The sequence below is a fragment of the Echiichthys vipera genome, assembly GCF_963691815.1.
Source record: "Echiichthys vipera genome assembly, chromosome: 22".
In the NCBI taxonomy this organism is placed as follows: domain Eukaryota; kingdom Metazoa; phylum Chordata; class Actinopteri; order Perciformes; family Trachinidae; genus Echiichthys; species Echiichthys vipera.
In genome coordinates this window covers 22,590,029-22,615,429 of record NC_139847.1, presented here as the reverse complement: position 1 = coordinate 22,615,429, position 25,401 = coordinate 22,590,029, and the positions used below count along the sequence as shown (strand labels likewise).

At 42.0% G+C, this 25,401-nt stretch overlaps 1 protein-coding gene across 1 annotated transcript in view; it reads right to left on the bottom strand.

The window, feature by feature from the left end:
- The window catches only part of ablim2 (actin binding LIM protein family, member 2), a 118,944-nt gene that overhangs the window by 59,273 nt on the left and 34,270 nt on the right, over positions 1 to 25,401 (bottom strand). Inside the window, exon 3 of the mRNA XM_083937209.1 lies at positions 3,445 to 3,628. Coding sequence (XP_083793335.1) covers positions 3,445 to 3,628 — 184 coding nt within the window. The remainder of the gene's footprint in view (positions 1 to 3,444; positions 3,629 to 25,401) is intronic.

The window sequence follows — 25,401 nt, the reverse complement described above, 5'->3', positions numbered from 1 at the left end:
TCACTTTTAATATAGATTCTACATGTTCAACCTTCAATGTGTACCTCCGGCATAAATGGACCCTACTGTCTTTTTCAGCATGAATATACAGCCATTGAGACATTTTTTTTCCCTTGATCACCTGTTAACAGAGATATCCCGGAGAGTCGCTCGGGTGGGGCGCTGAAGCATCCAAAACGGCTTTTTAACCACTAATACTGCTCAAAATAACACCAAACCTCTGCAGTAGCACGATTGGAGACCCTACACATAAATGAAGCACTAACAACATAGCGTACCCAGAGTCAATTAAAAAGTCTGTTTTACAATGCTACATGCCTTAGCTGCCGGCTACATCCATACAAGTCGATTACCGAATGCACTGGAGTTCAGTTCAAGGAGAAAAGTACTGAACTGAACTCCTGTGCAATAGGTAATCGACTGTTTTGAGCTGATTGTCAATATAGATGTAGCCGGCTGCTAAGGCTTGTTGCATTGTTAAACTTTCTTTTTTAAGCTACAGTCCTGAGAGCTGAACACAGAGACTTTTAAAGAAGTTTTTCTCTCTGCTGTCCTGTGCACAACACATTTTCTTTGAGGGGAAGAAGAAGGGTAAGAGAAGGTCCATCTCGGACAAGGCGCGACCCGTTGCGCTAAAACTGGTAATGGAAATGCAAATCAGTGTGTTATGGATTGGTCAACCGTGCCAACAAAAATTTATTAATTCATTGTATTTTCATTCAGCAACCAAATCCCTTTAGAGAGAAATGTAAATATATGTCACTGAGTCAAGTACAGAAGCAGTGACGATGCCTTGGCAGAGCAGGACTCTGACTTGCTGCCACATGCTGCTTCCTACAGATCAGAAATGTGATATTAGAGCTGCTGCCACACTGTGACAGCCATCTACTGAGAGAGAAATGCATCGAGGTAGACAGGAGGTCTGAGAAGAAAGTTATTCATGGAAAAAGCATGTAGCTTGGACTGTCCTTAATGCAGTGTTTAAACTATAATTGTTTTATGGGGCGGCTGTGGCTCAGAGTGGGTCGTTCTCCAGCTCTCCAGTCCACATGTTAAATTGTCCATAGGCAAAACAGTGTGTGTGAATGTGCTTTGAATGATTAGATAAGTTGATGGACAGGTAACCTCTACCATCAGTATGAATCTGTGAATGTAAGTAGTGTAAAAGCACCTTGAGTGGTCAGAAGACTAGAAAGGCGCTATATAAGTACAAGTCATCCCCAAAGCAATTTCAGTCAAAAGCAACTGGACTATGATTATGATATCTCTCAGTGGATGTCTATAAACCACCTGAAGCTAAAACTTGACCGGACTGAGCTGCTCTTCCTTTAAGGAAAGGCATCTCGTGGAGCGCTCTTTATTCTACCCATGTTCTCCCACACTACACCACTACTCTGCACCCTGCACTGTTTCCTGGTGGAAGCTCAAATGAGAATTCAAGACAAACCATCCTCCCCAGCCCAACCACTACGCTCTGCTACTGCCAATCAGCTGGTTACTCTCTCTATACAAAGGAGGCTTGGCTACCGCTCTACAAAGTCTCACACTGACATCAGGACAGCAGAAACTACACATCTTTCATCACAGACTAAAATGTTGTTTCTGAATGTAGAACTTGAAGTAGGTCAGCATATTTGATGAATTTGATTCTTGCACCTATCGTTGTTGTACCCAAATGATTGACTGGACTTATTGTAAGTCACTTTGGATAAAAGTGTGCTAAATTAATGTAATGTAAATTAGATAAGTTGGAAGGATACAGATCCATGTTGTGATTTTACACACTTCATACACACACACACACACACACACACACACACACGCGCAAGCACGCACACACACACACACACACACACAGCCTGAAACTGCACAAACAGGACCTACACTCGTGCAAAATGAGAGTGGCTCTCCAAGGAGTCTTAATGTCTGAATGTACTTTGTGCTCATATTCCAGTTCTTTTTGTATATTTTATTAACCATCTAACATAAAACAGAGATCATTCAGCAATCCATCTCGCCAACAGTACAATAACTTTCAGAAAACTGTCAGTTACGCAGTGTTCTTCTAGATACGTTGCTTTCATTTTTAGCATTTTTCCACCTCTAATTTGATGGGCTTTTTAAAACTCTTTCTATATCTCTGTACTTGTTTTTGACTTTGTGCTGCTGCAACAGAATTTCCCCTCTTTTTTACAAGTCTGGTCTCTTTGGAGTTGCTCTTCTCCTGGGCCTGACTAGTTTCTAGTGCTGGTTACCATCATCTCAGATATAAACTTTATATATCAGTGTTTCTCTTCTGAATCTCAGATATAAACATCATATATCATTGTTTCTCTTCTGAATCTTAGATATAAACATTATTTATCAGTGTTTGTCTTCAGAAAAATAATATTTAAATTAATTATGCATATATAACTTTCCATCCATCCACATGTCAGTACACTTTCAAATGAGGCTGTAACAGACAGGAAGTATAAACCATATAATTCCATTGTTGCAGCCTGAAATGGGCTATATTTAGTATAGAGAATCTTTGTCTACACCAGTGATAACGCCCCTTGGAAGTCGAAACCAAACTGAGAGTGAAAGACTCAATCCAATACATTGGTATTCTTAAAAATCACAAAACAGAAACAGAAACAAATATATGAAGTCATTATAAACAAATGACAGACAGAACACCTCTGGTGTCTGAGGGTACCCCAGTTGGAAGGGTGAGGGTTATGGACCTATTGTCCATGTTGGCTTAGAATTTAAAGACTATGTAGAATCTTTATTAAAAGCTTTTAAAAAAAAAAAAAAAACAATAATACACCCACGGGCCATTTTGAGGGGTACAGAATGAATGTATTGCTTTTCCATAAAAAAACATATTTAGTATAAATATCGGTGTAATGGAGTTTGCCAATCCTGCGGCTGCTTCGGAGCCTCAGAGAAGGGGGCGTTTTTTGTCCCAGCAGCTGAGTGAGCGGAGACGGACAAAAACCAGAGTCAATATAGGCCAACTATTTACTCCATGGACTGAGAGAAAGGTGTTCAACAGCAGTAAAACGCACGTCCAAATGTCTACGTTTCTCCTTGATCGCTAACATCACTTTCTTGTTTACTTAGCTGTAACGGTAACTGTCAGTCAAACTCCTGTGCAATACTTGTTTTTATGATGTGATTTTCCGGAGGGGATGGATTCAAACAGGCTCAAACAGACCCTGGTCTCCTGTAGGCTACTTGGCCGGGTCTGTCTCCACACCTGGCAACCCGACTGCTAGAGTTATTTTCTTGTTGTTGCAACTTGAGACACTTGATGGCGGTGTTCTGCTCATACTCCATATTGAACCTTTAAGGTTCAAAGTTCATTGACACATATCTACGTGTCGCTGAAGAAACTATCATACACATGAATTACATATGGTTCTGGTCCTTATTTCCCACATCCCCGTTTCTTACTTGCAGGATGCGCAGACGAAGCAGTGGGGGTGGTAGGTCTTTCCCAGGGCGGACACCACCTCCCCCTCAATAAAGTCCTGGCAGCTGAAGCAGCGAGTCCCGTACAGTCGCTGGTAGTCCAGAGTACAGATGTATTCACCCTGCCGCACAAAGAAGCCTCCCTGGGCCAGTTCACAACCACATACTGCAATGAGGAACAGAAGAAGGATAAAGGGATATAGGGAAAGAAGAACAGGGAGACATGAGACAAAATTGATCGTTTTAAAATACAAATGCTTCCCCTGCAACATGAAAGTCGTCAAATTTATTACAAAATCAAAGCCTTTGTGCAAAATGTGAAAAAAGTCAGGACAGAAATCGGACATCATGTACCTATCTTAATGCAGCTAACTGATCACAGGATATACTAGGTTGTTTTGTTAAGCTGTTTTGCCCCACACTCAGCCTCCACTCTAATCCAAATTGAAGGATAGCAGATAGAGAAAGAGGATAGACTCCCTGGTTGATCCAATATGGAAGTGCCAAAAACTGCAGTTCTCTGAGTGTCCACTAGGGGCAGGTTTCATAATAAAGCAGTTTCTCATTGACCCCCATGTTAAACAGGCTGTTTTCACAGCATAATTAAACCTTTGTAAGGCCTGGGACAAAAAAAAAACATTCTAGTCTGTATGTTTAGGTCATATATCTGAATTTTTTGAACCAGGCTAGTTTTTATTTTATTAGAGGTTCAAGTTATGAATAATTAGGTTTGTGGTCTCTTGGGTGACAACTAGCCTCTGGCCCTCACTTCTCCTCAGAGTTATACCTCAGCCAGATGGACGTATCTCCCTCCCCCCAACGTCACATACATGCCCTTTTTTGGTAAGAGGAAATGAGGCGGAGTCAACGTCTGACAAGATGGGGACTCCGGTAGGCGAGTACGATTGGATCAAGTTTTTTAATAACAATACATTGAAATATGGTGTCAATGTTGCCACACGTTGACTATAGTGATGGGGAAGCTGTAGCCAAGAGGTAGAGCAGGTTGTCCTCCATTCAGAAGATTTGTGGTTCAATCCCCAGCATGTTGAAGTGTCCTTGGGCAAGACACTGAACCCGTGCAGGTGCATGGGTGTGTCAATGTGGTTTATATGATTGAATAGGTGAATGTGACAAGTAGTGAAAAAGTATCTTGAGTGGTCAGAAGACTACAAACGACAAGTCCATTTACCATGCTGTGTCTTTTCATGTATTGATGTTTAAATATAGTCAAGGTGGAACTGACACACAAATGAAACTTTGTATTCTTCAGTGTATTTTGGTATTTTCAATTTCAGCCTGCTGTGACCTGTTACGTCTCGGGAAAGTGTTTGTTCCATGTTCGTACAGTGTAATACAGAAGTGTTTGAAATTTTCCTTATTTTTAGAATTTAAAAAAAAGAATAATGCTACCTTCATCTCCAGCAAGGGGATTTTGTGTCTGCCTGAATGAAATGAAATTTAAAAAAAACATATCCTCTGGTCCATAACTCCTAAACCAGGACACAAGCTGAATTAGGACTTCTGTTTACCAGAACACCTGTACTCCGTAAAGGAGTTCTGAGCACAGTAGCAAATTCAAACGACGTTCCTGCCTGTTAAGGGAACGTTTTCATCGCCACTGTTGGGTCTCTGTAAATCACAAATAAGTCATAGAGTGTGGTCTAAACCTACTCTATATGTGAAGGGTCTTGAGTAAACTTTTTTTATGATTCGACAGGATAAATCAAATTTAATTTAATTTTAGCAAATTACTATGTCATGGCAGGTGTTTTTTTTTTTTTTTTTTTTACAGTGATTTTGTTTACCTTGTGTTTGTGCCCACCCAGGGACTACAGTTGCAAATGAGCTCTTAGCTGTCTCTGGTGCAATATATTTACTGTGCATGGTCCCTATAAATATCACACACACACACAGAGGAGACACATGTGATTGTATTCCTCAACCAACTTTAAGAACATCCCACTTTCAGAATGGGTGTTATTATGCATGTGTGTGCGTGCGTGCGTGCGTGCGTGTGTGCGCGTGCGTGCGTGCATGCGTGTGTGTATGTAAAAGCTGCACTGTGTCTATTGTCTGGCTCTTAACAACAACAACAACAGGAACTCAAAATCAATGCCTCTCATGAACATGCCATGATTACACACAGTAACCATGGCAAACACATGACATCACAGAGCAGCCACACCCTCAGGGGAAACCTAGCTCTCTTTTTCCAATCCTTTTACAAAAACATTACCACTCCTTTCTCTTCTCTCCATTCTTTAATGAAAAAACATATGCAAAGATAAATGAGAGATGTTTGAATTAATTTCTGTCACGTTCTGTGACCTTTCACGCACGCATGCACAGACACGCGCAGACACACACACACACACACACACACACACACACACACACACACACACACACACACACACACACACACACACACACACACACACACACACACACACACACACACACGTACAGTACACATACACACACACATAGACTATGAAGGTATCAGATGTGTAAACTTTAGAGTAGTGAAAGAGGTGGAGCATATTGATGTTAGAATACAATGAGAAATGATCAAACAAATATTGCATAGCATGACAAAGTCAAGGAAGAATTTTGGGAGTGTACAATTAAAGAGTTGGTTTTCGGTTGCAACCTAGCCATACAAATACTGTAGCTGCTAAACTCTTATACCACACCACAGCCAGGCTTGCAGAGGCTCTACTAATGTACAACAGTGCTTTGAGCTAAACCCGCTGACTTTTGAATCGATCTCTCCTGCCTTTGCTGTGTGCAGTGTCATTTTTAAGGCCTGGGTTGTCCTAAGGTTCACCACACTAAATGCTACTCTCTCTGTATCATTAACTAGCACTTTACAAGCCGTGCATTACAGTGTTATTCTGGCGTAAAATGGTATTTTTCTGCACATATATACTGTACATCAAATAAGCCATCGAGACAGTTTTTTTTCATGTAACAACTATTAACAGAGAAATCCGGGAGAGTCGCTAACAGCCGGACGTGGCTAACACTGATTAGCTCAGGCAGTACGGTAAAGGCATTTAAACGTCTTTTTTAACCAATAATACTGCTCAAAATAACACCAAACCTCTGCAGTAGAGATCGACCAATAGTATTTTTTTAAAGGCCAATATAATAACTATAGTTTAGAGTAGGGACACCCCCCCCCCCCATACACACACAGACACACACACACGCGCGCGAAAAAATTCAACACTATTGGAAATGAACAATCTCTGCCTTTATTAGCAGCTGAACAGCTAATAAATATCCAAATATATGAATCCGCCAGCTGTCATCTGTAATGTAAGAAACAAGATGTGAATTAATGTAAATTAATTCAATATAGCTAATGGATAGATTAATAGATTTTTTTATTGCTATGTAGGTGCAACCGGCACCCCAAAGATGATTGTTAATTTCTTGATTAACTCAAACTTTCAGTTTGATTAAAAGTTGGCCTGCTGGCCTGTGTGTAACTTAAATGTTCACACCTTCTCTGCAGGGGTCCAAGCCCCCACCTCTTGCTGTTAGCTTTAATTAGTTTATTGTGTGTTTTGTTTGTGCGTTTATTAATTTTTTAATAAATGTTTGTGTTTACCATATGTCTGTTTATTTAATATTACACAAAGATGAATAAGCCAGCCTCTACTAAGAAAATAACTTCTAAATCCTTCAACTAATTAAACTATTACATTTATCGGTGTTCAACCCTTAATTAGTAGTTTAATATATTTAATGAGACTTGAATATTAGTTGTCACTCCGTCTATGACGGTGGTGCCCCGAGGAACTCTGGTTTAACTAGAGTAATTTTTATTTGATAATTATAGGTGATAACTAATATTTTCTTGATTAACGATAAGTTTATTGAGAATACTCAATCTCATAATCTGAACGTGAGTCAAGGCCCTACATTTAATTGGTTCTCCGTGTGAAGTTTTTAATAAATTAAAGTTATTAATTTTTAATAATTTTCCATATCAAATATTTAATTTGATAGTCACACTATTGATCCAATTAAACCTAAAGTACCTACAGCTACAGTATATGTTATTATATGTGATTAATATATAATTAATATTATATAATATTTAATTTAAACGTGTATGTATTCAATATCTATTAAAATCTACATAGATGATTTTTGCACTTTAATATGGGGGGGGGGGGGGGGGTAAGTGATCCTTCACATCTTGTGAGTGATGACACAAAATAACACTGGTTAAACAAGGCGTATAGTGAACGGATTTGAACTGTGATTTTCTCATCCTCCCATAGTCAGGCTGTAACCACTAACCAGCTAGGGATGGTATGTTAGGAATTGAGCTTTATCTTTTAAAGAATAAATTCAGAACAAGAATTCATCTCAAATATAACTACATATTGTTTCCACTGCAGCAGCAGTAACGTTTCCAACCGCAAAGTAACTATATAAATTACATAATATCTGGAAACAAATCGAGGGGGAGCTCGTAGCCAGCAGCTAATGTTTACAAGAAAATGCCAAATTTTAAGATTCATAGCAAACTACGATGAACAGACTACACAGGGATAGCTTTCATTTTAGCGTGTCCTTAATCATCAGCTTAACAAGCACTGTGGTCGTGTAAAACGTGCCGGTGGAAACATCTCAGTTTCTGTTAAAAATATCATGCACGTTTGTGTACAAGTGGTACTTATTGCCTCTGCCAAGGGGTTTATGTTTGTTGACTTGCAACTCGTGGAGGTTTTAATAAACTTAACACACAATAACGCGTGTCATCGTCTCCACCTGGGTCACTTCTCTCCTCTCTGCGGCTGCACACGCCGTGTGTGTGTGAGTGTGTGTGTGTGTGTATGTGTGTGTGTGTGAAGACCAGTAATCAGAGAGACAGAGAGCAGGGCAGGGAAGAAGCAGTTTATGACGCTGTAGAAAAAAACTGTAACACTATCGGCCTAAACAATTAATCGGTCGACCTCTACTCTGCAGTAGCATGATAAGAGTCCCTACACATAAAATGAAGCACCAACAACGTAGTTAGTAAACCCAGAGTTTATTAAAAGAGTGTTTTAAAGACTTACCTACTGGCCCCTGTACCAGCTCCTATCATAGTAAAGTCCATTCAAGTCAATTACCAAAGTCAATCCCAAAGGAAGGAGCCCATTGGTGCTTTGTTTTCTGTGTAGGGTCCCTTCTCATGCTACTGCAGAGGTTTGGTGTTATTTTGAGCAGTATTAGTGGTCAAAAGAGACGTTTTAATGTCTTCACCATACTGCCCAGAGCTAATCAGGGTTAGCCACGTCTGGCTGTTAGCGACTCTCCCAGATGTCTCTGTTAATAGTTCATACAAGAAAAAAAAAAAAACTTTCTTGATGGCTTATTTGATGTATGTAAGTGAAGAAAAGACCATGGGATGATTTTGCGCCGGAATTACACTTCAATGTCACTTAATGTCCAAGGGTAGCTTCTCCTTTAGGCTGTGTGTTCTTGTTATCAAAACATGCTTCATTTTTGCTGGTTTCAATATGCTTCCATGAGCTGTGAGTCACAGACTGTCACATCGCGGTGAGGAGTGTCCTGTCTGGGGTTTTTTGTCTTCTGAAATTCATGTTTTATTTTGAAAAGTAACTCTCCTCTCATTTCAGGTCACTTGCCCTTTCTCTTGTGTCACCGGTCTGGAGTCTCCCCTGATCCCTGATTGTTTCCACCTGTGTCAGCCCTCCTTGTGTATATAGTCTTTGTCTTCCCCTGTCTGCATTGCCAGAGTATTTCGTGCGGCTCGTCGAGTACCTCCAGCCTTCTTCACAGCCTTGTTCACAGTCTTGATCATTGTCCAGTTAAATATTGCCAAGTTTTGTTTTCTGTCTAGTTTGCCTCTGAAGAAGAGTGATTTTTTGTTAACAATATTTTTGATCAGTCTTTTGGTTCTAGTTAAGTAATTTTATAGCTTTTGTCCCTCCCTTCGTTTGGAGCGCTTTTCTTTCCTTTAAAGTTTGTACCCAGTGAGAGTAGCTTAATTTTTATAGCCCACGAGCCTTCCTTCAGAAGTGATTTTCTGTTCGATTCATTTTCATAGATTTAGATTTTGAGATTAGAGTAGTTCTTCTTTCCTCCTTTGGGAGCGTCCTTTTTTCTTCTGTGTTGTCTAGTCTTCCGTGTTTTGAGATTTTCATAGTCTGTTGTTTGTCATTCTGTCTGAAGAGTTGCTACGCAGAAAATAAAACCTGTCATTACTGTCGCCTTTCTGCATCTGAGTCCTCTCTTTCTGCCAAGCCTGACACAGACACTGATGTACGTGTTGTTCCCACACAGAATCCTTTTATTATGTTTACATCAGGCTCATTGATATGGATTTAGTTGACTTTATTTACTGTTTACACATTTAGAGTTTAATATGATCCAAATAACAACCATTCACAATGTAATGGCGTTTAAAGGTTGAATATGGAGAATGAGCAGAACACCACCATCTAGTGTCTCAAGATCGTAGTTGCAACAACAAAAAATAATTCCAGCAGTCAGGTTGCCAGGTTCGTTGCCAACTGTGTCAAGCGATTAGCCTGATCCATGCCAAGTGATGAATGAAGTTGGGATATTTTCTTTAAAACTGCTAAATGCGTGCGGTGTGAGATCAATCTTGGGGCTACATTAATCAAATTTATACATAGAGTGCACTGATGTACAAGAATCAAGATTTGTGTTGTCATTCTTCAGATTAAATTATAGGCTACTAAAGTGAACCTTCAACATTTTCCTAATAGTTGTGTAACATTCAAGTTATCCCACCCTTTTATCCCTTCATAAAAACTCAAACCGACACAACCTTAATCCAGTATTTGCATCATTTCCCTTTTTATTACCCACTCATTACCCCTCAAAGGGGTCACAGCATGTTTATGAAACCACCACAACCATCTGAGCAGGAATGTTTTCTCAGGAAATGGACGACATACTTTCCAGCAGCTGCTACCGACTCCCTTACATCCGGTTCAGATGTCCGGCAGCCTGTTTAGAATGAGACCATGCTCTGGGCCGATGGAGTAAACACTAGCAGAGTGGAAAGATGGATGGATGAGACACATAAGAAAAACGGGGGATTCTAAGGACTCTTTTTTAATTGCCTGACCTTTCTCTCTTCATCTTCTTGAGTAATCCAAAATAAAAGGTTGAATGGTTAGCTTTAAAGCACTCTTAACAACACTTTTTCAACAATGCTCCATTTGAGTATAGATCTTTTTAACCCCCTCTTTACAATGATGGGAGCCAAATACCAAGGAGAAGTAGATTCTGCCAGAACTGGACTAGAAAAATTCAAACATACTTGTAGCTGTTTACGTTTTAACAAGTCAGTAATTGAACTGGCTTATAAAGCCGACCCTAGTCTTGGGACTTGACCTCGAGTCAAACTCACAAAAATAAGGACTTGAGACTTAATGTGGACTTGACTTCTGTGAGACCTGACTTACTTAAGACTTAAAAGCAGTGTTTGACTTTAACAGACATAACACTTGCTCTGATAGACCATAGACCTGACTTGTGTTTCTCTCTAAGGGCGCACTCACACTGTCCTTCTGTACCGGGCCAAAACTGGTTTTTCAGCTAAAGCCTAGTACGTTTAAGCAGTGTGAGTGAAACCGTTCCGCGCATAACTGTGAACAGCGGACCGTCCACGGCCCGCTTGAAAGAGGTGGGCATTTGTAGAGCCGTTTGCACATGTACGAGCACGAGCACGAGCCCTACGGCGGAAGCGGTATGTGCGCCTGATCAGACATAGAAAATAGAACGACAGACCATGCGCGGACATTTAACAACAACAACAATGGCGGTGAAAGGTTCACATTGGTGTGATGCGGAGGTGGAGTGTTTACTGCAGATTTGGTCGGATGAAAATATTCAAAAACAGTCGACAAGACGCACAAAAACTCCAAGGTCTATGGAAAGATTTGTATACAAAGTCACACACACACGATCAATGCGTGTGACGTGTTACGGCGTGATGACGTATGGACAGCAAGAAGTATTTGCGCGAGGCCAAGCAGTGTGAGTACAAACGGGGCTGGGGCGCGGGAGGAGAGGGAGGGGGGGCAAGTACCCTAAAGCCCGGGCGCGGTGCGGAAGGACAGTGTGAGTGCGCCCTAAATCATTTGAGACTTGCTTAGACTGGTTACATACAGTACATAGACTTGTTTTGATTGACCTGACATGACTGTCTTCAGACTTGCGAACAGATTTGTAATTGTCTTGAATTTACTTTGACAGACTTTAGAGTTGACTTTGACATGTCCCTATAGAATTAAAAACAGCTTTATTGCAAAAAACGAGAAATAGAGGGCTGGGAGAGATGGAGACAGAAACCCACACTCAGGGTGCAGCTTGTTTTTCAATCATTGTATATTTAAACCTGCGTTGCCAGTTGACACAGAATCCTCTCCTTATGTATTATAACTACAGTAACTTTGCTTAAGCAGTTAAGCAGTGTAGCCCACATGAGCTCAAGTTGGAACCCATTGATCGGCTGTAGCGCAGGGGGTAGAGGGGGTTTTCCCCATACCAAACCTCAGCTGTTCGATCCCCGGCTCCTCTGGTCCACATGTTGAAGTGTCCTTGAGCAAGATTCTGAACCCTAAACTGCTCCCTGTGCTGTGCATGGGTGTGAATGAAAGTCGCTTTGGATGAAAGTGTCAGTTAAATGAAATGTAATGTAATCATTTATAGAACTAACAGTACCAGAAAGTATTACCTCTTTTTAAAAGAGACAGCAAACCCAACCATTTTATACAAATGTTTTCATCTACCCAAGTGCAGACCATAAAGTGTGTGTTTGAGTGCATTACATTAGTGAGAGGAAGACAGCAGATGCTCTTTCAGTTTTGTCCCTCATCGCTAATGGATATGTCAAGGCTGTCTTCCTCTCATCCCTTTCTTTTTGCTCTCATCTTTCCTACCCTCTCTCCCTAATCCCTCATCCATGTGTCAACTTGCTAAAAAGTAAGGAAAGGGTGAAGTAGAGCAGAGCAGGATGTGGAAGTCAGAAAATGTGGGTTTAATCGAATGGGGACTTTCAAGTTTCCGCTGAGAGAAACAATTGTTGTACAGATGGCAACCAAAGAAAATTATGAAAATGAAATTCACTACTTAAAAGAGATTTTTTCTTTACTCTTAGTTATGTATCCTATCTTCTACCATAGAATTACGGTCAAACTGAATTATAAATGTATTTTTGCTAATAACCTTGGTGTTTGTTTTGAATTATTTTGTCAAAATTGTAATTATCATAAAGAATAAAATGTAAGTTTAACTTTTCTGCCAAGATACGTAGTGCCCCCTACATTAGTCTTCTCCAGGAAGCAGTCAACTAGCTTGGGGACAGGGGTCGGATTGACAAAGATAGGTTCCAGTCTTACAGTAAATTTGCTGCTTCAATAGTCTGGACATTTAAGGGCGCACTCACAATGTCTGTTCGTACCGTGCCCCGTGCTTTAGGGTACTTGTTAGTTTTACCTCCATAACTTGTATGGTGTAGGCTGCAGTATGAGTTTCCCGATGGAAAAATAAAATAAATAAATAAAAAATAAAAATCCTTGCGAAAACAATAGGGTTCCCAGCACCAGTGGTACTGGGAGCTACGCTGCTCTTTGCATCGCGTGGCCCCAGCCCCCTCGGGCTTGGAACCCTATTGTTTTGCTAAAAATGCAAAAGTGCTTTGAACATGCATTTATTCTAATGTCCAGGAGGCGTTTCGACTGGCTCCAAAAAGCAGTCTTATAGTATCTAAGTCTATAGTGGTGCTTCCATTACAGTTAAATACCCAGTATAAGGCGGGTCTCCCTCGCTGAATCACCCCTAATTTGAATGTGAGCCGCCCCTAAAGCTGTTTGACCGGGATTCTGTTGGCCCTGCAGAAGAGAAGGACCTTTTTTCTTCACCTGTAAAAAGCCTGGTCTCTGATTACATAAAACTCTAAGCAGGATTTGTCTTAGGTAGTACTCGACTACACAACCACACGCTCCATTTTTAAAAGCCTCTGAAATAAAGAGTAGACACTTTTATCCAGTGGTGTAGTGCTATTTTTTTTTTATAACCCGAGCAGAGAAAATGATCTGTGCATGCATTTGTTGAAATGAGTACTGCAGCAGATTCCAACCTGCAACTCTTTGAGCCACCTTAAATATCAAAATGACAACAAACTCTTTGTTTTCACGTCTTTCTTGAACGACATACATTTTAACGGTCAGATCCGTTCAGGTCTATCACTGATCATCCGACAATAAAAAGCCCTTCAGAGGGATACAACACCTCTGGAGTCTGGTAAATCCCTGTGAGGTCTTTTTTTTTAGTAAAGTCATGGAGACAGACTCAGTGAGAGGACTTTTGAAAGGGCGTGCGCTGAAACTTTCACAGCGGCAACATTTTACCTCAGTGTAAACACGCCTAAGCAGAAAATGAGCCTACTTCCCACTTTATTTATTATCTCAGTAAACATTTTCCTAATGAGATGATGGTCTTAACTGCTAGTTTCAAGTCTTCTTCACTACAGCATGATGTTCAACTTGTTAATTATGGTCACATTTAGAGTCAAATAGAAGATAAAACAGGGTATGTTATACAGTGTGAATGACAGGTTGCAGTGGCAGCGACAACAGGCTTAGTGATGCATATAGGCTACAATGCACTATGAATAGTAAAGTAGCTGTGACCTTGTTTTTGTGTGTTGTTGTGAAATTCTCCTTCCTGTGTGTTTTCATTTCATCAAAGTTAATTGTAACATTGTGGTCGTGAAGGGAAATTGCTGATTTTCAACTGGCTCTGTGTCACTGCAGCAGATGGAGCCATGCAACCTGAGTTTAAAAATGGTCAGTTTCCCTCTGTAGCAGTGCCACTGAAATGACAGCAGAGCACAGCTTGAAGCTACTTAGTCCTCCTCCCAACTCCAAATACGGTCATGTGTGGTTTCAAAAAACCAAGACGATAACAAAATACCAATCTTGCTATATTGCACTGACACAGCGCTGTGGAGATTATTGAAAGAGAATCAGCCAATGCTAGGTATCCTCCTCTACTTGTGTGCAGGAACTGCTGATAACTCAGCTGCTGAAATAACATCTAGTGGTACTAAGTGCTAGACAGCAAGCAAGACTAACTACCTTTCTATTTTTGAGTGTAAGCTAGTTAACCTTGCTTTCTAGTTTCCACTTTCCAAGGGAAATACAAATTTAACTGCACTCATATTTGGAAGGTGCGCTAGGAAACCCCTGCTTGTGGTTATATGGAGTATAGAATTTCAACATTTGCAATATAAATCAAAATGCTATGAGCTATGACATGCTCCAGTCAAAAGTAAAAAGATAGCTATAAATGTTAGAATCCAAAAAACTCAAGAAGAATTTCAACTAATTTGGTTTTAATGGAGTTTTGATGTCTGAAGGCCCATCCAGCCCCACCACGATAAAATCAAATTATCAATTCAACAAAGATATAATACAATTACAGAAACTATAATCTGTATTAGCCAAACACAAAAGTATCAGAATGCGCCATGACCCTAAATAATTTTTGATGTTATGTTCAAGCAGTAATTTCATCATTTTGAAAACATCCCATCTCCATTACAACAGAGGGTGTGTGTGCGCGCTTGGGCTGAGATCATGATGCAGCTTATTAATTATTTTTTCCTAAAACAGAATGTGTTAGCTACACGCCTACAGTATGATTGAACCTGTGTGACCTTTTGAATTCTGGCTGTGTGGTGGTAGGGAGTATGTGATTGAATAAATCAGTGTTTGTTTGAGTGGCTCTTTGAGGGCAGTGTAATATTCGGTTAAGAACAGCCCAGTAGTATAGAGATCTTCAGAACATGAAAAAAATGAAGCATCAATCAATCAATTATACTTTATTCATTCCAGAGGGGGAATTATTTAAATCACTTCAGCTCTACTCTAATTCTATATTTATTTTATTTATTTTTATTTAATTAATTTGTTTATTTCAGGGACATTGCACACTAATCAACAGTCAAGCTGAAAGTGAGCCAGAGTTAGCCGAAGAGGCTAGTTTGCATCTGTAGTCCCCTGCCAGATATTGAAAAGGCAACCTAGAATAACAGTGATAAAAAGCATGTATGAGTAAATACAAAAAACGAAATAAACCCAAAACAAACAACATAGTAAGAACAAATTGACAGACAGAGGCAAATAGATAATAAAATAAACAGCAAGCATACATAAGACATTATACCCTGTGGACATTATATCATTATGCAGCAGATTAAAACAGGACAAACACACCTACATAAAAGCACATATACAGAAGCATAAAGCACAAACAAGCAGGACAAACATATATATCAGCATAAGGCACAAACACGCATCACCAACACATCAATTTACAGGCAGGACACGACTGTAACCAAGAAGTCTTCAGGGGAAGCATTTGCAGTCCCAATGTCCACATGACTTTTTATCAATAAGCCACATTTTCAGCTGTCCTGAAAAGGAAAGGTAAGAACTAATGTTTCTGATGTCACCTGGTAGTGAATTCCATTCCTGAGATGCTGTAACTGAAAATGCTGAGTGGCTAAAGGCACTTTTACTAAATGGTACAACACAGTCTCCTCTGCTTGTATCTAACCTCGATGATACGCTGTTGAATAGGTGTGTGTGTGTGTGTGTGGGGGGGGGGGGGGGGGGGGGGGGGGGCTTTATTATGTAAAATTAAAAAAATAAGGCAAATATTGGCATACTTTATCAGGTTGTCCCAACTCAGAAGTTTATACTACTTTAAAATAAGACAATGGTTGGTAGGTGTTTGACTGCCGGTCTAGGACTTTGAGGGTTTGTTTATATAGTGTTTCAAGTGGTTTTAGTGTTGTTTTATTGGCTTGTGCAAAACTGATAAGACAGTATGTGAAATGTGACATTATCATTTCATTAACCCAGTGACTTACTTTTTAACATGGGATTTAAAGGACACTTGAGAGTCAATCAGAAGGCCTAGGTCAAGGGTGTCAAACTGATCCAGTAAAGGGTCGTGTGGCTGCAGGTTTTCAGCCCTTTACTGGATCAGTTTGACACCCCTGGCCTAGGTACTTAAACTCAAAGACAACTTCTAACTTTTCTCCAGAAAGCATTATGTCCGGATCAGGAGTGCAGCATTGCTTTTTTGAGAAGAACATGCAGACTGTTTTTGATGTATTTAGTTGAAGGCAAGTTGTGATACGGTTCAGTACATTAATAAGTTTTGCTGCGGCCTGATGTTTGTTGCTGCCATGTTTATAAATCACAGCATCATCAGCATAAAGCTGAATCTCGACATCAGAGCACACAGATGGCAGAAATTTAGCAAGAAGTACCAAATGATTTACAGTGTCAAAGGCTTTTATCAGGTCCAAGAATAAAGCCCCAACAGTACCTCCCTTGTCCATCATAGACTTTTCAAGTAAGAGGCAATTGGCAGTATCTGTTGAATGATTGGCTCTGAAGCCAAATTGCATGGGATGTAATGAGAAGGGCTGTTATTTAAATGGGATATAAGTTGTTCTGCTACCCACATCTCTGCGACCTTGGATACTATGGGCAAGATGCTGATTGGTCTGTAATTACAAATATCCTGAAAATCGCCTGACTTAAAAACAGGTGTTATATCGACTGTCTTCCAAACATTTGGGAATACCCCTTGTGAAGGTGACATATTGATGATCTGTGTAATGGGGGGCACCAATACATCTTTAAGGTGTTTCAGCATAACTGAATTCGTACCATATATGTCTTGTGGTGTGGTGGAAGGTTTGAGGGAGTTTAGAAGTATTTGAACTTTGCTATCTGTAATGCGATTAATGTTAAAAACGGACAAAGTAGTGTTAACAGTTACGAGAATCACACATGTGAGGAAAGCATTCTGTAATCTCAGTGACAGAATCAATAAAATCAATAACTTAAAATAATTACAAGCATCACCAGTGCTAACAGGGATATACAGTACTTCTCAGGTTACCAAAGGTTACACTGCAGTAGGAACTTGATTTCAACATTTTCCAAGGCTGAAAAGCAGATTAATTCACAGGAAACTGATAACTTACATCTCTGAAGGCTTATCTCATGCACTATGACGCCACTTACACAATGTGAATGCACTCAGAGGCTCCCAGAGGAATGGAGTGTGCTGTTGAATCTGCCTCCTCTGCACAGGAGAGTCTCAGAACCACAGACCGTTCTCCTTTTCAATTCAGCATGTAAAACTAGTGAACAAGCTCCATGCTTGAATTGATGGATGGATGTGCAACACATTTGCCCTGGCATGATTTGTAAATAAATATGATGCATCCCATTGAGTCGTGCACAAACAAGGTCTAAGTAGAAAAAGGAAATGGATCCAGTGGTTTAGACATGATGCAAGCTATCTAGTTGAAACTAAATCTTTTGGTAGCAACCCAAATATGTGTCTAGCACCGTCTACTAGGGGTGGGAATCTTTTGGTGTCTCTCGATCCAATTCGATTCAGAATCGGTTTTTGATTTAAATGATTTTCGGTTAAAATCAATTTTTGAATTAGTACATGCTTCAGGATCTACTCCAGTCCTAATTATAGAATGAAATTATTCACATTTCTTTAGTATTCTCAGTGACGTCAAAAATAAAAGTGCCATTAAAATTTAATTTAATACTGCAGTGAGAAAGAATGACAGTAAAATGTTAACCTTCATGTCAGAGTTTAAAAAAAAATTCCTGTTCATGCCACCGGTGTGATAAAAAAATATCTCTGTCCACATGAAACCACAAAATCCACGTCAAACAATGTCATGCACATGCCAAAGCATTAGGTGGCAATAGCACTCCTAACAGGAAAGCCATTTTAACCAATCACAAGGCTGGAAGAATTCATACTGGAAAAACAACAATGGCGAACCGAGGCCGGGCATGAGTGTGACCTTGACTCTACCTCATGTTTTAAAATGACTTCCACTGTGCACGTGTGAGTGTGAGAGGGGTTAAAAATACATGTGCTATGGACTTTCTGCTACGAATGTGCGACCTTGACTGCACCTCATGTTTTACAATGACTCATTATCTGTATGTGTGTGTGGTGGAATCGGGGTGTGTGTGGGTCGTTGTCATTCACTAGTCTATCGGCTGGACATTCCTCAGCCTGCTGGCATTGATCTGACCATATATGGGACTGTACTTAAAAGAAAAAAATTCAATTACTGACACATTAAATGGTCTCACAGTGATCCAAACTCTCACTCTACTGGCCTCATCTGCAAGCAGGCATCTAATGGGGCAATAGGCAGGGGTGGGTCTGTATGTTGTCTAAATCACTGGGCTACACGTTATCTTATGAGAACTAGATTTTCAGCAAGAAGTGCATCTTGTGAATAATGATGTCATACTGTTTACAGTTCCATACTATTTGTATCTGTAAATGTTAGCTAAATGTTTCGTTTACCTTTGTTCCGCTTTGTTGTTCTTGTTTAAGCTGCAGGTCTATTTCTGTGCATGTACATTGAGGGAACCAAAAGGCCAGAGTCAAATCCTTTTATGTGTTCACACTTACTTTGCCATTAAAGTTGATTCTGATTAATTTTCTTTGGAGATTGAGACAGGGTGTGGTCAAGTTGTAAACAGGCTGAGCACTACGGAGATTGTTGAACCACCTTGTATGGAGGTTAACCTGAAAATGAGCTTGTTCAAACTGTTGCTAATATTCCTTTAGAGAGGGAGGAACAAGAATGAGGACATTCAGTCTGCTCTGACAATCATTCATGCATTCATAAACATTCACACCTACAGGCAATTTGGAGTTGCCCAAGCGTCATTTTTTAACCCAGAAACCACATACGTATATAGGGCTGGGCGATATGGGAAAATCACATATCAAAATGTTTTTAACCAAATACTGTATATTGATATTGTGATGATATTGTAGGGTTGACTAATATAATTGAACAGCTAGAACAGTCTGGTAAAATGACATCACTTCACTGTAATGGAGCCTTTAAAACCAGAAAAATACACCAATGCCAGATAAGGATATTGGCATATGAAAAAGACAATATCTACACTCATCACAATATCAATATAATATTTATATATTGCTGAGCCCTATATGTGCATATTTTTTTGTTTTCTTTTGCTCTAACCAATCAATAACGATTAATGTATTTGTCCCACTAACTTGATTTTCAGTCGACGGTTGCTCGGAGCCGGTTCATTAATAAGAAATTTTAATGATTGAAGAAATGTAACTTTTTTTTGGCTTTTAATGCATTTATCTGTACAGGACAGCTGGAGCATTGACAGGAAATGGGAGAGGGAAAGGGGGCAACAGTCAGAGGGCCACAGGTTGGAGTTAAACTGGGTAGCTGTGTAGCAGTATGACCAATAGAGAAGGCAGGATTCTTCTACGGACACAAATTCTGGAAATTCAAAGAAATCTCTAATAGCGACCGCCACCCTAGCGTTCAGAGCTGAGCACAGCCAATACAGACGGTCAGCAGGGCTCACGTCTAAATGCTAAAGTACTTCATTAATTGCCGCTTTAGTATTATCAAACATGACTATAAAACATTATGACTACATTTATACCCAATTTAAGGACACAATGAAGTTAAAGCGTCTTAAGCCTCTTATTAATAGGCCAATACAGAGTAATATTTCTGTTTGAATGCAAAAAAGTTTAAAAAGTTTAATTTGCCTTTGAACTGAGAATATTTTATTGTAAAAAAACAAAAAAATGCCACTGGTCTTAATTTGAACTTCCACCCTGACAGAGTTTAAAATGTCGAAAATCATGTGATGATGTTTCTTGTCTTGTTAGAAATTATGTCCAAAACTATGAAAACATATCTCAAGTTGTATATTAAATAAAACTTTATTGATCAGTGGTCACATACAATTGTTAGATCTACTGCTTTTAACCCATCCTAAGGAGCAGTGGGCAGCTGTACAACTGTCCTTAATTGTACAAAGACACCACAGTGTTTTATCATCAGGTGATCACTGGGATGGGCAGTGGGAACTTTAGACAGGGGCAAAAGGTTAATAATCTGACAATTTCAAGAACTTTCTAAAATGAAATAAAATGATCTGCATGTATCATAAGCACAATATGTCATGTACACGTGAGGCCAGCACCCCTGGCCTAGTGACGAACATACCCGCACGCACGTACCCCCCACCCCCGGCTCTGTTCTGGTCTGCCGCCTGCTTCCAAGTAGGAGACAATCCAATAGCCAACACCCTACTGAGAACATCACAACCATCTGTTATAGCACCACTGATCCCACCATTAGGTCAACATGCAGCCAACAGTGTCCATTTACCAAGCCGACTTCCAGAAAGAAACACATTCAGGCTGTGTAATGGTACAAAAACGATGCATTCATAAATGTGTCAAGCTGCAATTTCACAGTACACACACACACACACACACACACAATCACACACACACACACACACACACACACACACACACACACACACACACACACACACACACACACACACACACACACACACACACACACACACACACACACACACACACACACACACACACACACACACACACACACACACACACACACACACACACCAACCATTCTACCTGCTCCATGTGTGATTACTACTGTTCTACAATTGTAATCTTTTCAGGTAAACTGTCTACATCACTCTGGAAGAAAACATTTTTTGGGCAACAATTCTCTAATAATACTGATGATCGAAGGAAGAATATTACTGATGAATCTCAGGTAACCAGAGGTGGGACTTTTGACTGATGACTGATAAAAGACCAATATCTTGGATCAAATATGTGAGCTGCTACACTGAAACACCTGGTTAAACCCAACAATACACATGTTTCCTAAAGAAGTGGATTGTGTTCCATTTCCGGGATAGTTCTGAGTATTTCATGATTGACTGTATTCACACAAGAGCTCACTCTGAGATTAAAAACTCTTTGTACTAGGGAACTGGAGAAATGTTTCCTTTTACACACACACACACACACACACACACACACACACACACACACACACACACACACACACACACACACACACACACACACACACACACACACACACACACACACACACACACACACACACACACACACACACACACACACACACACACACACACACACACACACTCTCTTAGCTGTCCATCGTTTCCGAAGATGACGCTTGCTTCAGGGATTGGGTTGGGGAAGGTTGGGGAAGGGTGGGTCAGCGACGTTGCAGCTGGTGCCACTTCTCGTGGGCGAAGAGTCCGATCCTTAAGCCGCACACTCGCCCGCAGATGGAACACGTGAACCCAGATGCCAGGGGAACACCAGCCGCCCGCTGGTGTCGCTGGTGTCGCTTGGTGCGCCTCTCAGATCTTCTGTCTTGGTTTGTTTTGTGTATCTGAGACACTGCCGTGGCACAGGTTCCCTGCCAGGCAGATCTGTTGGTGGCCAGGTTTTCAAGCTGAGTGAGGGGGATATTCGCTCGCTTAAGGATGTCCCTGGTGTAGTCAGTAAAGCGCCGCTTTTGCCCTCCAGCGGAGCGTTTTGCGCCCAATAGTTGGCTATAGAGGACTTGGCGGGGCAGGCGGTGTTCAGGCATGCGTATAATGTGCCCTATCCAGCGCAGGTGTCTTTTGGCCACAGCTGCTTCCATACAGACAGAGCCAGTGTTGTGGAGGATGTCTGTATGGGGCGTTTGATCCTCCCAGGAAAGACCCTGGACCTTCTGTAGGCAGCGGATGTGGAAGGCCTCTAGGTTGGTGATGTGCTGACGGTATGGGGTCCATGACTCTGCCCCGTAGAGCAGAGTGGTGTCACGGACCAGACAGATGAGGACCACAAGTGCGTCACGTTTTAAGAGTTTTATTGAGGGTTCCAGAGAGGGAAAGTGAGTGCAGTTCAGGGTGAGGCAGTGATCGTAGTCAGGCAGAAAGGCAGGTCGGTTTACCGGGGCAGAAGATCATACAGGTCCAGAGGAGAAGGCAGGTCGGGTTCTCCAGGGCAGACGATCAGGCAGGTTCAGGGGCGAAGGCAGGTTGGGTTTTCCGGGGCAGACGATCAGGCAGGTTCAGGGGCGAAGACAGGTCGGGTTTACCAGGGCAGAAGATCAGGCAGGTTCAGGGGCGAAGGCAGGTCGGGTTTTCCGGGGCAGAAGATCAGGCAGGTTTACAGGCAGGTCCGGGTTGTACAGGAGTCAGGGAGTAAAGCCAGTGAAGCACGATACTGAAGCAACTTCGCAGATGGTCTGACAAGGCTGAGCTGAAAAGCAGGACTCTTTATGCTGGAGGTGGTGAGTGGGAAATGCACTGCAGCTGGCAGGTAAACGGCAGCATTATACACAGCAACCTTGGTGCTGACCTTCAGGTTGCGGTTTTCAAAAACCCTGCTGCGCAGGCGTCCAAATGAAGATGAGGCTTTATTGATCCGGGTGTGTATTTCTTTGTCAAGGGAGCAGCATGAGGACAGAGTGGACCCAAGTTAGGTGAAGTGATCCACTGTTTTAAGTGGGACACCGTGTATGTGAAAACTGGGGGGTGTGGGGGCGGGAGTGGTGAGATGGGACATGACCTCGGTCTTTTGAGTGTTAACCTGTAGGCCAAAGGATTGATACAGACTGGATATTGTGTTGAGGGCATGTTGCATAGAGTCTGGGCTGTGAGCTATGACGGCACAGTCATCAGCATATTGAAGCTTACAGATTTGGCGGGTTTTTGTCTTGGTGTGGGCCTGGAGCCTGCAGATGTTAAAGAGGCTTCCGTCAAGGCGGTATTCCACATGGACACCGTCTTCTTGTCCCATGACCCGGTGGAAGAGGCAGGTTACGGCAGAGAGGAGGATGTTAAAGAGCACCGGAGCCAAGACACAGCCTTGCTTTACCCCAACGTTCACCTTGAAGGACTCTGATTGGAGTTCTCCTGTGAGCACTCTGGCTTGCATCCCATCGTGCAGCTGTTTTAGGATGCTGAGGAACCTGGGTGGAACCCCAAGTTTGGTGAGATGTTGCCAGAGCAACTCACGGTTGACAGTGTCGAAGGCTTTGCTGAGGTCGATGAAGGCTATGTAGAGGTCTTTGTGGTGTTCCCTGCTCTTCTCCAACAGCTGCCTCAAGACAAATACCATGACTGATGTTGATCTGATCTTCCGGAAGCCACACTGTGTTTCTGGGAGCACAGCTTCTGATATGTGCTCAACCAGTCTTCTGAGCATGACCTTGGTCAGGACCTTCCCTGCGATGGAGAGGAGAGATATTCCGCGGCTGTTGCCGCATACTGCTCTGTCTCCTTTCTTATTATAAATTAGCACAATGTTTGCATCCTTCCAGTCCTGTGGGATTGTCCCATGTTCCCAGATGTTGTGGATCAGGAGGTGCAGGTGACGTTTGAGGATGTATCCTCCGTGTTTGAACACCTCTGCAGGGATTCCATTGGGTCCAGCGCTTTTGTTGTTCTTCAGCCCTGCAATGGCTTGCTGGATTTCCGAGTAGAGTGGTGGGGTGTCCAGGTGTGTGGTTGTTGGCAGGTCTGGGAGATTATCCAGGATATGTAGGTCGACTGGGTTGGTGTGGTTGAGGAGATTCTCAAAGTGATTTGCCCAACGGGCAAGAATCTGGTGCCGGTCCTTGAAAAGCGTGGTCCCATCAGTTGATCGAACCGGGGCAATCGCCCGCTTCCTGGGGCTGTACAAGGCTTTTATGGCATCATAAAAGCCTTGGGTGTTGTTGCAGTCTGCCAGATTTTGGATCTCTTGCGCCTTTTGCACCCACCAGGTGTCCTCCATAGTCAGGAGGGCTCGCTGGACTGCTGTTTTTGCTGCAGCGAAGGTGGATTTGAGGGTGGGAGATCCAGGGCAGGACAGGAGAGCTTTGAGGGCCTCATGCTTGTTTTTTAGGAGTGACTTTATCTGAGTTACAGTCAAACCAGTCCTGGTGACGTTTCCTTGACTGGCCGAGCGCCTCTAAGGCTGAGCTGTGAATAGCCTGGCGCAGGGCTGGCCAGTCGGCTGATTCCTCCGGGATGTTGTTGAGGTTTTCAGCAAGGAGCCGTCACAGATTGTCTGTGGTGGTGGGGCTGTTGAGAGCTGTGCGGTTGAGTCTCTTGTGTGGAGCTGCCCTCGGGCCACGGGGTTGAATGCTCATGAGGAGTGAGCCATGAGGTGGTCAGTCGAGCACTCGGCTCCACGCATGACACAGGTGATGAGGTCATCTCTTCTGTCCTTTTGACGGACAATCACGTAGTCAAGGAGATGCCAATGTTTTGAGCGGGGGTGTTGCCAGGTGGTCTTGAGCTTGTTCTTCATCTGGAAGATGGTGTTGGTGATGACCAGCTGGTGCTCTGCACAGAGGGAGAGGAGTCTGAGCCCGTTGTGGTTCATTTTCCCCACTCCATGCTGGCCAAGAACCTTATTCCATACCAGGTGCTCTGTGCCCACTCTAGCATTGAAATCTCCCATGAGTATGAGCCTGTCCGTAGCCAGGGTTTTCTGTAGGATGGCATCAAGAGCTCGGTAGAAATCCTCTTTGGTGTTGTGATCGGCATCAAGAGTTGGTGCATATGCACTGATGAGGGTGGCGAATCGTTCCTTTGCCAGGGGAATGCGCCACGTCATCAGCCTTACATTGATGCCGATGGGGGATTCTGGAATGCGCAGCAAAGCCGACTCCATGGTTGCGTCGAGTGCCTTCGGGGACCCCCCTCCAGAAGAAGGTGTACCCAGCACCAACCTCTGACAGGGACTCCTCTCCATGTAGTCTGGTCTCACTGAGAGCTGCAATGTCGATATTGTATCTCGCAAGCTCCAGGGCCACCACTGCTGTCCTGCGGTGGGGCCTGTCAGGAGTTGCAGTCAGGTCAAGTAGTGTGCGAACATTCCATGATGCTATTCTTAGCATATTTTTTACTTTAATTTTTCGACCGCGAGGGGGGATGCTCC